Below are 15240 nucleotides of genomic sequence, written 5' to 3'. Positions count from 1 at the left end.
CTGCTGTACACATGCACTTTGAAGGGAGACCACACAAGGATGTCTTTGGCACAAGGTCTCTTTGGTCAGTTTTTACCTCTAGGAACAAAGAGGTGAAAGGTCAGTGTTTGATCCATAAAAGGCACTAACTCCAGCATCTCGCTCTTAGCCCCAAAGGCATCATAGAATACTCTGAACATTAAGCCGTGAGAAATCCCAGAAAGCCCTGGTAACCAATTTCCATGTTTATGACCTCAGGAAGCAATTAAGCCAACATCCTGCTTCCTCCTCAAAGAAGACTTTTCTGACAAAGGGGCATTTATTTTAGCAACACACAGGCATACATACACACACATACACAACTCCTGAATAAGAATGTCTATATAGATGCATACCTTTATAGCAGAAACAGCACCAACTAAATGAAAGCTTCTTAGTGAAGTGCTTAGTTTCAACACAGAGACAGCAAACATCCATACAAAGGAAAATGCAAAGAATTGCTATTGTGCATAGTACTGTGCGCATAGGTGCACTCACCAGTCCCCCCATTCTTATCTGCATCTGTGTTCTAGTTTGCCTGATTAATTACTCTTTTTTTCCCCCAAGTTGCCAAGGCCAAATGTAAGGCAAAGACCCAGTTCAAGTTCAGTGGGATTGATGTGAGATCTTACTGTATTACTGATGACTTCTGAATAAACACAAGACTGTACAAAAAAGTACTGAGTAGGGTGGATTTGATTTAAATCAAATTGATTTAAGTCATGATTTAAATCACAATTTAAATCACTGGTCAGAAAGCCTCAATTTAATCATTGTTTTCTACAAAAAGTGCATTCTTGTTGTTTGATATCCTTTATTCATTTAATTTCTTGAAACTTTGCACTTTGAGAGAGAGGTAAGGGCTAGACTCTGTGTACACAAACGCAGAGAGACAAAGAGGGCTGGTGGGCACGTAAGCAGGTCTGTTATCTCATCTCCATATTGCTGTTAACAAGGATTTTATCTCTGGAGACACAAATCCACAGTTTGAAAACTGAAACTAAGCATCACAGAGATGTTTGATGGGATCTTCTAGACTAAGCACTGAGTCCCATTGGGTAGAGTGGTTTTCTTTAATCTTTACTCATCTACAGAGGAGCCTCTGGGAACCCTATAAGACTGGGCCCCTAATATAGTCCATAGCCTGTTGTGACCTACTGATAAAACTTTTCTAAAAAGATTACATGAGTATATTGTCTCAAATAGTATATAATTAGAAGTTATAACCCCTATTCCATAATATTTTCAAGCTTTAACATATCTTACATTAAAACTATCTTTTTTTTGGGGGGGGGGATTAAGCATATAAAAAAACCCCCACAAAATACAATTAAATTAAATAATCCAATTTAAATTTTTTTTTAAATCCGATTTTTAAAATTTTTATCCATCCTGGTACTGAGGGGCAAGTGTAGCACCAATATTCCACAAAGAAAAGTTAGTCTAGGGTAACTATGCAGCCTGTCGACATTTAGTCACTAACTGGACAGAGAGCAGAAAGGAAAGAAATTGCTGAAGTCTAGAGGTTAACAAAACCAAGAGCAACAAGAAGCTTAAGCTTTTGAAGAATAGCTCTTTAGACATGCTTTCATTGACAAAATAACCAAGTTAGCAGCAGCCTAAAGGAACTCTGCACATCACATATTTGGAGTTTAATGAGTTGACTGGTGCTCACTAAACTAATTCAGAGTGATTAGGAAAGAAGTATGGTCACAAGGACTGAATATAAAGGGGAGTACCTGGCAATTTATAAGATGGGAAAGAAATGTGAATTACTAGCAATTCCAGATCATAGGGACCAGTGCAACCACCCTTTTATTGAAGAATTTCATCAAATGAGAAGGTGAATAGCCCCAAAAAGCTTACAACTGATACTAAAGGGGACCTGCAAGAGTGAGGGCCAAAAGAGAAAGCAGGTCAGGAAGCATCAACATAAAAGTGTCATGCTGAAAAAAGAAGGATGTTTGTTCCCAAAAGCTTGCAAAGAACAATTTTTCCAACTATTTAGTTGCTTTAATAAAAGATATCATATTTACCCAAAGAACTTTGTTTGCCTATGTCCTTAGACCAACGTGGCTATAACCAACACCCCCAAAACATACTGAAGAAATACAAGTGGAGAAAATAACCCAACACAGGTTTCAATAGTGGGAGACACCAAAAAAGCAGCAAAGCTAAAGCGTGATGACAATGGACAGGAATCTAGACACATGATATAGTCAGTGCCGGGTGACAGACAGTCACATCAAGAAGCTGAGTGGTGACAAGCCTCTCTAAATAAAACTGTACTAGGAGGATTTCATTCCATATTGTTCAAAACCTCAGGGAAGAACAATAAATACCCAGAAGCCAGAGAAAGATTTAAAAGAAAAGACTAAATAGCTTGACTAAGGCAAGCCTGAGGCGGGAAGAAAAGGGACAGGAGTCTAAGGTGGCAACAACCAGGACAAAGACATACTTTAGGTGGCATCAGAGCCTGGGGCCACACTTCCTTGGCAAAGAGAACAGAGGAGGCTCCTTCTATTCCCTTTGTCTTTCTATTTCACTTGTGGACTCACTGAGAGGCATTTGCAAACCTGATCCTGAACATCAAAAATACTCTAATTAAATTAGGAGAAGGACCCATTTAAGAATACTCCAGAGGCTGAAGAAGCCCTATATGCTCTACATAAGGCTGGGGGGAAGTGGAGATGCCAGTGCTTCTGCAACCAGAGACATCAACAAGAGTTCTAGCAACTCCATCACCAGCTGCATCATGGAAACAAGCATCCAGGTTGCCAAGGCCACAGCATTTTACCACATTTACTCTCTTCTTAAAATGCTTTGGAGGAGTTGGGAGCTTCATCCTGCTGCTTCAGGGATGCTTATATACATCATAAAAGTCACCACTGCCGATCAAAACTTTGCCAGCAGTCTCAGAAGGCATTTTAAGGGGTAAACAGACCAGGGAAATTTCTCCTCTGAGTTTGGTCCCTTCAGGCTGGAGCTGAAAGATACTGGCAGGACAAAGCATGAGGCGAATATGCCTTCTTATTCACTTGGTGGAAAGATGGCGCTGGCATCTGAAGCCCCTCAACCACCCACCACTAATATTTCATTCTAGAATTTTAAATCTGAACTACTGGAAGTCCCAGACCAGCTTGGCATTCTGCCCTTCCCCGAAGCTTCCATTTAAGAATCCCAAGCATAGATGAACTAAGCCTCCACACCAGAGGCCAAGGAGATGGGAGCACAGAAGCAACAAGTCACTCAGGGTCATGTGACCAACCCAAGGTCAACACTATGAAATGGTTAAGGAAACCTCTTTGGAGTACAATTTAGCTCTGAAAACAGCACGAGCAAGGGATGCATGTGGGTGGATCCACGATCATTTCTCAACAGTTTTCCCAGCAGTTATACTCAACATACGAACAATTTTTATCTCCTAATGCCCTACTGTGGCAGAGCACTGGTGGGGTACTTGCCACTTAGGGATGCTGCAAACTCTGTGGGAGCTTGTTGGCTGAGCTGCAGGGAAAGCCCCACCAGGAACCATTTTTAAGGGGGGAGGCAGGTGTCAGAGCAGTCCCAGTGCTCTGCCACTTCAACAACTGGCCCAGGTAACCAGCAGGTCAGCCCAGTCCTGACGAATGGCCATCTTAAGCCTCAGGCCAGCAGGGCAGGAGGCAGCAGCTGCTGCCGAGGAAAGAACATCTCCCATGGAGCTGCTGCTCCAAAGATGACACGGAGGTAAGGGCAGGAGCTATGGGGAGGCTTGGAGGCTCCCGGTCCAGGTTCTGGTCATGACTTGAAACTGCACCCTGCTGGGGATGGGTGGCCTGGTGGGGCTCCTAATGGCGTAGGAGTCCCCAGGAAATGCCAGGGCAGTTACTGCCTTGGTGAAAGGCGAGGAGGGTTGCCTTAATAACCCCAGCCCCCTGCCCCCCACTTTAGGGTGGCTAATGCAACATCGGAGGCAGCTAGGGCCAGGCACACCCATGCGGGGGGACCTGAGCCCAGTAGCGTATAAGACTATGGAAAGAGGAGGAGAGATGCGGGCCAGGCACGCTGATGAGGGGCACCTGAGCCTGTGGGGGTGTCCGACCTCAGGCCCCAGAGAAGGGGGGGGAGTATGTACCTCGGGGGAGGCGAAGGTGCAGAGCTAGGTGCAGAGAGGCACCTGAAGGGCTGCATCTAAGTAAATGAACCAGCTAAGACCCTGCGAGTAGGGGGCATGAGTTTAGGTCCTGTTAACTTGGGGGACCAAATTTGGTGCAGGTAAGCCTTTGGGCACCTGAGGCCACAGATGGGCCTGAGGCTGATTTGGAGGGTGGCAGAGGAGAAGCTGCATAGAAATAAGGGAGTGAGTCAACAGCCCTGAATGGAGAGCAGCTGGAGGGAGTTACCTGCTACGAGACAGGGCAGAGTCTGCACAGTATTTTGCGAACCGCCCAGCATTCGTTCAGATGAGGGCAGCGGGAGATGCCCAAAAGGCCGCACGCTTGCTGGCCAGGGAGTGAAGGGAATCAAACCTGAGGACCCCTTAGGATACGGCAGGGTGAGTGTGGCCCCAGGGAAAAGGAGGGGTGGTACAAGCGAGGCCCAGCAAAAGCAGTATGAGAGAGACCATGCGAGAGAGACAGTGGAGTGAGAGGGAGGTGGTATGAGTGTGACCCGTTAACAGGGCAGGTCATGAAAGGCCTAATATTGTAATGAGTTGGGCCTGGCCTCAGGCCGGAGCTTTACACAGTTGTTAGAAACATCTTAGAGGCACGGGACACGTAAGGGGAGGTAGGAGCATGTACAAAAGGCCCTAGACATAAGGGCCCAGAAAGGACAGCCTCCTACCTAATTAAGATCACTAATTACTTAACAGCAAGGTATGGCAGGTGAGATTGGCAGGCAGCGTACCCAGAGGAAGTGGAAGACCAGCACTGGCAGGTTGGGCAGCTCCCATGTCACCACACCCAGCTTACAAATAAGAATTGGGACCCAAGAGTCAAGCCCGGTTTGTTCCATCATCCACCATCAGTTCATCTGCAACTAACCCCTGAATACCCCACTCTCTACAGCTAGTTGCATCCATATATTCCAATAACACTTAATTCTGTTGAGGTCCAAAAAAAGAATGAGCTGGATTTTATTCCTGCAGAAATCTTGTTTTTACACCTTCACATTGACAATCTGAATAAATGAAGGACCAGATCTTTGGAGTTAAAATGTCCTGTTTTACCAGGGCCTCCATTCAGAGGAGAGGTGAACTTCTAGATTGATTTCCCTTTTCTGTGGATGCAGTGAATTGAGGAAAGGCAAGTTAATCAGCAAGCTTCAGCCTGGGTTCCACTCCTGCAGTTGGAAACTCAGCGCTTGCCCAGCCAGACTCCCCTTTCTGTAACTCTGATTGCACTATGAGCAAGCCAAATCCTGGGATTTCTGCATGCCCTTTCCTCCTTCCCTCTTTGTTCCAGCACAACAGTTCAAGGTGCCTGTCAAACGCAAGGCTCTTGTGATATCCAAGTCAACAGCTTTTACAGAAAAGGACTCCTATGTTTTTATAGCAACACTATTTCCTCTGACATGTATACAATGGAAACGGACTGAAAAAAGTCCTCCTCCCTGATTGTTTATGTTTGTGCATTTGACAGAGCTTTGTGGGTAGCCAGTTTTTGTGGTCCCAGCTTTTGCTGTTGTTTGCCTGGGTATTTCAAAAAACACGAGAAAGAAAAATCATTTTAAACACATGGGGGGGGAAGTGGGGGAGAATGTGCCTGTAAAGCCATCAGAATTGGCTGCAAGGGAATCTAATAGATGAAATTACTTTACTTTAGCACCAATCTGAAACTGACTGGATTTCACTGTAATCCTGAAAAAGCACCACAAACCAGCTTATCCATCATCAGGAGTGGGCCTGTAGTCTCAATTACTCTTTTACCTATCCATCTGGAATTCACTATAGGCTACAACAAGGCAATGAGTAGTCTGGCAGCCCCAATATTAGGCTGTGGACCTCATCAGGTGCTTTTAAAAGGGGCACAACTTGAAATATTTTTTCAGTGTCCACACTTAAAGGAATCCTGGGTCCTGACTGAGTGCCCTGTAATCAGAAAGGCTTGAGGTTTATCTTTTTAATTTCTTTTTTTAAACACACTTCAGGGATTTTCTGCTGCCTTGTTGTTTATAAAGGTCATTTCAGCAAGACAGAAACTTCCCATATAAGGAAACACACTGGAAAACAGAGAAACAGGTTTTGTTAACCTCTTCCTCTTGGAGTCCTCTTAGTGTGACTGCAACTGAAGTAGCATCAGCAACTGGGCTATCTGCATCCCCCAGCCCTGTTCCAGTCTCTGTCAGTACTACCACAAGCAGCTCAAGCCTTTCACCGTCAGCTGTTTTGTCAAGATCCTGCTCATTCTCCCAAGCTCAGACTACACTGTGTACACTTGCCCCATGTATACCAACAGCACATCACTTTGTGGACCAACAGGGTACTGGGCAACTGAGTTTTATTCCATCGGGAACCAGTAATAGTGACCAGCAATGAGCTTGAGATAAGTGTTTTTATTTAGCAGCTGAACCAGAGCAAGAAAGAATTTTAAAGCAAATTGCATGTTGAGGCACTTATGCTATGATGCTTTCGTGGAATCAAATACCACACACATGAAAGGAATGACTTGCCAGGACAGCTACGGAGGGCAGACCGCTCCAAGAGTAGATACAGGTTGTTACGAGTAAGCGTGCTTGTCAGAATTTATCCCACTCTCTCCACAAAAGAACAAGGTATGCTAGCAAAAATTCTGTCTTGCTGGTATCACTGTATCTACACCAGGAGGCTTTGCTATCACAGTTCTGCTATGAAGGGCCCCCTCTCTATTACAGATGTCATCTGACATTATCTGTGCCAGTGAGACAGCCCAAGGTAAGAGGAAAGCCTATTTCTGTGACTTAGACCAGAACCCAATTCAGTGTGCCTACAAAGTGATCAGCAGAGATCCTGGTTTTTTTCTGTTTAAAAACCACAAGTTCTCTGAATAAAAGCCACAAAATCCATGAAACGCATTTGTATATCTTTCAATTGAACATAATATTTTATTGATATAATTTTAAAGCAGTTTGGAGGCTTACTAGTGCCTTAATCACTATAATAAATTCTAAATACCTATAAACTTTGGTACTTGATTTTGGGTTTTTATCATGGAAAAAATCAGAGCTCCCCCTGCCTGCTTCACTCACCAGGACACAACCTCCAGCCCTGCTGGCGTCCCTCACTCCCCACCCCAGCCCTGCTGGAGGAAGACACCAGCTGCCAGGGCTAAGGAGCCCAAGACTCTGGTCTGCAACCCCCTGCCCCCACAGCATCAGCTAAGCTCTGGCTGCTGCCTGCGGAAGGTGGCAGCTGCAGCAGAGCAGAGCACAGAGCCTGGCTCCCTCTCCCCCATAGGCAGCACAGCTGGAGCAGGGCCTGTTGGGAGCAGCCGGTGGGGCTGCCTGCTGTGGGTTTGGGCTCCCCACCCTGCTACCTTCCCCCTGGGGTATCTGCAGCCCAGCAGGTGGGACCTGCCGTGGCATGGCAAAGCAGTACTGGGAGGGGAAGCTTGTTGCTGCCGTGAGCCCCACACCACCCTGGCAAGGCAACCCTGCCCACCCAGCAGCAGCAAGGGGCACAACTCCATGCCTCCATCCTTGCTGCAGCCAGGCAGGCAGGGGGTGCCTCGCCAGGGCAGTGCAGGGCTTACAGCAGCAAGGAGCTTCCCCATCCAGCCCTGTTCTGTCCTGCTGTATCCCTCCCACTGGGCCGCTGAGTAGGGCGGGGAGCCCAAGCCTGCCAGCCCCACCCCTCCCAATCCCACTCTCTGCCCAGGCCCTGTGGTCACGTATTCCAACCTCAGGCACCAAGCCTCATGCACTGCCCAGGTTGGGCAGCAGCACCAGCCCAACTCCTTCCCTCACTATGAGGGCCTCAATTCCTGCCCCCCACCCAACAGACTTACCTGCTGTAGCTGCTCTCCAGGCTGCCTATACCAATCCCAGCCAAGGCTTTGTCCAGCTGGGTCTTAAAAACCTCCAAGGATGAAGATTCCACAATGTCTCTGGATAACCTGTTCCAGTGCTTTACTACCTCTTAGTGAGAGAGTTTTTTTCTAATATCTAACCTAAACTTCCCTCGCTGCACCTTGAGACCATTGTTTCTTGTTCTGTACTCTGTCACCGCTGAGAACAATCAAGCTCCATCCTCTTTGTAACCACCCTTCAAGTGGTTGAAGGCTGCAATTAAATCCGTTCTCAGTCTTCTTTCTTCCAGACTAAATAAGCCCAACTCCCCAGCCTCTCCTTGGAAGTCATGTGCCCCAGCCCCCTAACCATTTTCATTGCCCGCCACTGCACTCTCTCTAATTTGTCCATACCCTTTCTGTAATGGGGGGCCCAAAGTACAAGCAGTATTCCAGATGTGGCCTCACCAGGGCCGAATAGAGGGGAAAAATCACTTCTTTCGATCTGCTGGCAGTGCTCCTACTAATGCAGTCCAGTATGCCATTAGCCTTCTTGGCAAACAAGGGCACAGTGTTGGGTCATATTCAGCTTATTGCTGAGGGTGCACTCCATCCCACCATCCAGGTTGTTGATAAAGATATTGAACAAGACTGGCCTCAGGAACAACCCCTGGGGCACTCCACTTGATAACAGCTGCCAACTACACATTGAGCCATTGACTACTATCCTGAGCCCAATGATCTAGCCTGTTTATTATCTACCTTACAGACCATTCATCCAACCCATACTTCCTTAGCTTGCTTGCAAGAATGCTGTGGAAGACCATATCAAAAGTCTTGCTACAGACAAGGTACACCACATACACTGCTCTCCCCGCATCCACAGAACCAGTCATCTCGTAATAGAAGGCAATCAGGTTGGTCAGGCATGACTTACCCTTGGAGAATCCATACCGACTCTTCCTAATCACTCTCTTCTCCTCCAAGTGCTTAGAAATAGATTCTTTGAGGATCTGCTCTATGATTTTTCCAGGGACTGAGGTGAGGCTGACCAGTCTGTATTTCCCTGGATCCTTCTTCTTCCCTTTCTTGAAGATGGGCACTATTATTTGCCCTGTTCCAACTTTCTAGGACCTCTCCCAATTGCCATGAGTTTTCAAAGATGATGGCCAGCAGCTCTATAGTCACATCAGTCAACCCCGTCATCAGCCCTGGGTGCATCACATCTGGCCCCATGGACTTGCACATGTCCAGCTTATCTAAATAGTTCCTAACTTGTTCTTTTGCCACTGTTGCCTGCTTGCCTTCCCAAACTGTGTTGTCAGGTGCAGTAGGCTACGAGCTGACCCTGCCCATGGAGACACTGGTAAAAAAGGCATTAAGTACTTCAGCCTTTTCCACATCATGTCACTAGGTTGCCTCCCCCATTTAATAAAGGATTCACGCTTTCCCTGATCTTCCTCTTGTTACTGACATTTGTAGAAACCCTTCATGTCCCTTGCCAGCTGCAACTCCAGCTGCACTTTGGCTTTCTTGATTTCATCCCTGCATGCCTAAGCAATACAGGCATCCCGCATCTTACGCGCATTTAACTTGCGCGAATTCAACTATATGCGCGTGGGGAGGGGGGGCTGGGCTCTTTGCACGCGGTGCTGCTGCTTACCTGGAGGCCCATTATGGCGGTGACGGCCACTGCCTCCAAAACCTCCCGCTGCCGCCATGGAGCCATGCCCGGAGCTGTGTGGCCGGGCGTGGTGGTGGCCGGGCGGCACACAGCCATCCCCACCACCCCCCCGCGCTGCACTGCTGCCGACGGCCGCATAGCTCTAGGCGCGGCCCCACGATGGTGGCGGGAGGTTTTGAAGGCAGAGGCAGTCACTGCTGGCACAGTAATATGCGATTTCACTATACACGATTTTCGCCTTTACGCTTGGCCTTTGGAACGTAACCCCCGCGTAAGATGTGGGATGCCTGTACTCTCATACACCTCTGTAGTCTTTTGTCCAAGTTTCCACTTCTTGTAAGCTTCCTTTTTGTATGGACACTTCTATTTTGGAATAAGAATATTTAGGAGAGAAAGGGGGACTGCATCCAGGCTGCAAACTATTTTAATTGCTGCTTGGAATAATGATAGAAGATTTAGGATTACAGGAAATTGGAGCTGGAAGGGACCTTGCAAGGACATCTAGTCCAGTCTCCTGCTCAAGGTAGGATCATCTCTGACAAATCATCCCAGCCAAGTGCCTGTCTAATTTGCTCTTGAAAACTTATAAAGATGGAGATCCCACAATTTCTCTAGGTAGCCTGTTCCAATGCTTGACCACCTTTATAGTCAGAAAGTTCCTTCTGATCTCTAGCCTAAGTATCTCCTGCTGCATCTTCACACCATTACTCCTAAGCCTGTCCCCTGTAGTCACAAAGGAAAGCCCATCTCCATCTGCTCAAATTGGCCTTCAGATATTTAAAGACTGTTATCAAACTTGACCTGAACAATTAAAGTAAATTCCTGGTCCCCAAAATTTAAAGTTTATAGAGGAGCCTCAGATGAATTTTTCAGGAGCTTATGGAAAAGGAGGAGACACAGAAAAGATCAGCCACCCTAAAGCAGTCTTTCTTCCAGTGGGCTGACAGACATAAGGGCACAACTTGCCATAAATATGCCCCTAACTTGGCATGCCCCCAGTTACCAGGGCTGCACACGTTTGGTCATCCATGCACATATACGTTTGCCAAGTGTGTGGTATACAATATACATATGAAGTTATGAAAGCCTAACTCCAAATTCACACATTCTTCCCTAGGTAAGCCCTGCTGGGACTTACCCGTGGTTTAGAAGAGTGCAAGTGTGTGGGGCCAGCTCCTGAACAGGGACAGAAGGAAAATACAATAGAAAGGTCAATTACCTGGAATAATGAGTGTTATCATCATTCTGGATAATAAATTTTTCCAGAGAAATCAAACATCACAGTACAAAGGGCTGAAAACTAGACTCCAATTACTGCACTGTACAGCAAATATTAAAAACAACAATAAACACACAGTTTGGTGTAATTTTTTAACATCTTAAAGCACTAGGAAATTAAACAATGCGCAGCAGTCTACCTCACAAGTGAAACTCAACTGTAGGATAATGATTTTGTTAATACAAAACCTTCTGGTTAATTGACTTTCTGGATAACCAACTCTCTACTGTATTAAGCATTTGAGAATTAGAGCTTTTCGGTTAGCCTTGGCATTGTCCCACTCTGTCAGATGCAGAAGAGTGCTTCAGGGCACAACAGGCTTGGGTAGGAAATTAAAACACAGTGGGACCAACCCCTTCACAGGCAGCCTCATCTCCAAATACACAAAGAGTGTTAAAAACCCACAAAAACAATTGCTAAGGGTACAATTCTGCACTCACACCTTAGCCAGGATTTAAGCATTAAAACTCCCTAAACTATCTTGGGTAGGAAGTTTGTTTCGAGATGCTAACTCTTGCCTTTTTTGTTTAACTTAACAAGGAAAAACAATTATTCCCATCAGACATCATCTGCCACATTTCTGTCTAGTGAAAGATACTACATCTAAGCTACTAACTCCCAAGGAAAGAGATTTCTAATGGAAATACTGACAGTCATTAACCTTGCAGAGAGACACAGTGTATAACTACACGCAAAATCACTGCTGGAAAGTTCCACTTAAAGACATAGGAAACCAATTCCTTAACCTGGAGTTCCCCCTTGTGGAAACTGACTGAACCCAGAGCATGTTCATACCAGTAAATGAAGCACGTACTTTTTAACATGCATTTGTTGCACAAAGCAGCATCAATGACTTGGTTAGGGTCAAAATTGTTGAGATTATTTCCTAGCCTGAGGCATCTCTGATTAGGCAGATTCCAGGCACTGGAATCAAAATCAAAGGAATATAGGAACTTTTTAAAAACCTACTTGGCCCATACAAAATTGGAGTTCTTTGCAACTAATCCCACCCTTGCCCACTCCAAGGAAACACTTGACTCCAGCATCAGAGCTAGACTTACAGCTAGACAGTTTGCTTCAAGTAAGACTTCTCTGTGCCCAAACTCAGCACATTAGTACTTCTTTGAAGAATCCCCAGTCAGCTTGGGAAACTCAGGATGCAAGCACTCCAGCAAGACTTAAAGAGGAACAGGAGAACTTTGACTGACACCATCTCACAGATACCCATGGCAAGAGTGTGACTGAACTTCATGCTTTGACACACACCACCACACTCCAAAGGTTAGGGCAGACTCACATCTGCCCCCAACACATAAAAGACAAGCTGCATCCCAAGGCCATTATTCCAATGCATTAGAAGTTACTATCACAGGCAGGACACTGAAATAGATGGGCCACTGGTCCAATCAACATGAAAAAAATCCTATGATTCGGTTACTAAATGGGAAGACTTGTCTGTACACACTGTTGTTACTTACAAATTGTGTTTCCCTGAGATAAAATGCTAAGACCCACACCAACATGGGAACAAGCCATGGTTAAGTATACAAGCAAGTGATAGAGATGTAGTTTCCTAGAAAAGAAAGTAACTGAATGGTTACTTACCATCTCATCTCCTGCTGTTCTGAGATAGGTAAGTATTGTAATGGCCAAGATAAGGCAACAGTGTCAATAAAGCTAACAGGCACTTTCAGGGCAAAGAAAGCAAAAGGGAGAACCAATTTAATTCAAAGTTCTCATTTTCTTCCCAGCTTCTGACTATCAACAGCCTACACAGCTTGATAAGGATGAAGCCTCTCCATACCATTAGGAAGATGTCATCTGATAGGGGCAGGGAGGGTAACAAGGTAGGGATAGGGTAAGGGACTTGCCCCAGGATCACACAACAAGGTCTACAGTTGAACCAGAATATGGATGCAGGATTCCCGATTCCCAAATCTCTGCTCTAGATGCTTCTTCCCCAGCTGCCCCAGGCTTTTGTTCAAATCACTCATTTGCCTCTCCCAGTACACTTTCCATTTATCCACACTGGTCTTTCCTGGATTTTAATCAATCTTTCTACCCTGTTCACTTGTAGGGAAAGTCAGGAGGTAGTAGGTTTGATTCAGATACTAGGTTGGGAAACAAAACGTAAGAGGTTGTTTACTTACTTCTTTGCATGATGCCACCCTCCAGGCCAGTTAATCGCTACCTTGCACTTGCCATCCATCAGACATTGGGCTGCTGTAATGGTGGCTCCTCCAACAGCTGCTGCATAGTCAAAGATTCCTTCAGTGGCTGGACAGTCATAACCTAGAGGCAAGAAACAGAAAGTATTGCTCAGGACAGAAGGAGACTTCAGTGGGACTGTCCCTGCTTCCCTGATGGACATGCATCCTCTTTAACTTTAACTACTTCTCTTTATTCCCAGCTACACTGTAGACGGCTGGAGCAAGCTGGCAAGTGAACTATAACACTTCTAACAAGGGTTCCCAGCAGAAGACTTCACCTTCTGGATTTCCAAGGTTTTTGGACCACACTACGTAAAGAGAAAAAAAATGATGCTTGGTCAGATAAGCAATAGTCAAGGTGTGTGCATAAGCTACCATCTAACACAGTGCCCACGGAGGTACTTGGCCAGTTAGGCCTGCTTGACCTTTGAAGGTTTTCCAGTCTGGTAAAGATACTTCAGGATGGTTTGCTCTATAGGCTCCTATTTCACTTGGAAAAGTGATATCCCCCAAACCTCATTAAAACACTGCATGACGTTCCCTAAGCTTCCAGAAGCTGATCCTTCCATATGGGAACACTGTTATGGGAATTTGAGAGATTTCATCCTACAACTTGATCCTACTACCTCCTGCAAACTCCTCCCACTGGAGACCTCTCCAGGTACAATCAATATTTCAGTCACTACAAACAGTCACCTATGAGATCTGAACAACAGGGAGTTCTAAGGACAGTTTCTAGAATTAAGCCTGTTGAACCTGGGAGCAGGGAAGGGAAAGACTCAAGCATTCTGGCAGAACGCAAGACTCCACAGCCAGGCCCAGTCAGTCTGTATGCTGATGGGAAGAAGGAGGCTAAATGCCAAAGGCAAATAAGTTCCTGTCACTCCCCTTGATTCATGTTTGGTCTTATCTCCAGCACAGGCAAAAAAAACCAACAATGCCGCTTTGCTCTTCATCCATTTTGAGTGCTGCAGCAAAGCTAATATATTTATGTAGCTGTTCCCCATCAAACTACTTTTCATATTACTGGAACATTCAGATGGCCAGAGCAATTCACAGTACAGTACCCAAGCATCACATGAAATGATGAGATAAATGGCACTGGCAATATAGTAGCTGGCCAACATTAAGTTTCTGGCTTAGTTCACCTGTGAAAAAAAAGGTCAACATTCCCCACTGGCCTTATTTTCCTGTACTACTGATTTAGCATCCTGGTTTCTAACCCCAAAAGAACCATGGAGCTAAAGCTAGTGCATTCTCCTTGCAAAACTGAAAAAAAGCAAGAAACATCAGAAACTAGGAACATAGTAATTTTGGCTTGATCCCAGTGTATCCCTGTTTGAAACCTGTGAGATGCAGCAGTACAAGTAGCAGTTTTGCCTGTGTACATCTCAGATATTTCAGCAAAGCTGTACACATCGCTAGAATAAAAACAAATCCCCAGTCTAGACACAGAACAAGTCAAGTTTATTCAAACTTTAAGCTCTTCTCTGAAATGTTCTTTCTGAATGCCATGGTTATCAGCGCTGGATGGCCTCAGAGTAAGTGTGCTTATTTTCTAGGGGTGCACCGATAAGAGATTTGTGTGGCCGATACTGATACCCAATTTTTAAGGAGGTGCATCGGCCAATACCAATCCAATTTCTGATACCAGCTCGGCAGCGTGGAGAGCTGCCTCCAGGTGGTAAGTCTGGTGAGGGGGGAGGGAAGAGGTGAATGTGCATGAGGGGGGAAGGGCAGACCAAGGCCCCCACGGGGAGGGAGGAAGAGGACTGGAGCTGGGGCAAGGGCAAGCGCTGCCCAGTCAGGGAGTGGCAGGCCAGGCACAGGACAGAGCCCCAGCTCATCCAGGGGGTCCCGGGGCAGGGGGGGGTGGCAGCTCCCACCACCACATGCCTGAAGCTGCTGGTCTGGCAGCTCATCCAGCGCTCATCTGCTTGTCCCAAAGCTCTTGCCGCTAGTCCGGGAGGGCCGGGGGGGAGATCATGTGCCCCCAGGTCTGTGCAGGGTGAGCTGGGGCCAGGGCTGCACCAAGCTCTTCCTAGCAGGGAGGGGCTATGCTGGGAGGGGGCTACAGGGAGG

At 46.2% G+C, this 15240-nt stretch overlaps 1 protein-coding gene across 6 annotated transcripts in view; it reads right to left on the bottom strand.

Annotated features, from left to right (window-relative positions):
• HDAC8 (histone deacetylase 8) overlaps window positions 1–15240 on the bottom strand; it is an 85294-nt gene that overhangs the window by 68863 nt on the left and 1191 nt on the right. For all 6 annotated transcript variants that reach the window (XR_003094410.1, XR_003094411.1, XM_025205938.1 and 3 more), the window contains one exon: window positions 13099–13240. Coding sequence is in view for 4 of the 6 variants with exons in the window: in XM_025205938.1 (XP_025061723.1) it covers window positions 13099–13240 (142 nt within the window). In the remaining 2 variants the exon portion in view is untranslated. The remainder of the gene's footprint in view (window positions 1–13098; window positions 13241–15240) is intronic.

Source organism: Alligator sinensis, unplaced genomic scaffold (genome assembly GCF_000455745.1).
Source record: "Alligator sinensis unplaced genomic scaffold, ASM45574v1 scaffold619_1, whole genome shotgun sequence".
In the NCBI taxonomy this organism is placed as follows: domain Eukaryota; kingdom Metazoa; phylum Chordata; order Crocodylia; family Alligatoridae; genus Alligator; species Alligator sinensis.
The sequence above is the reverse complement of the archived record's forward strand: the minus strand, read 5'-3'. Positions and strand labels throughout refer to the sequence as shown.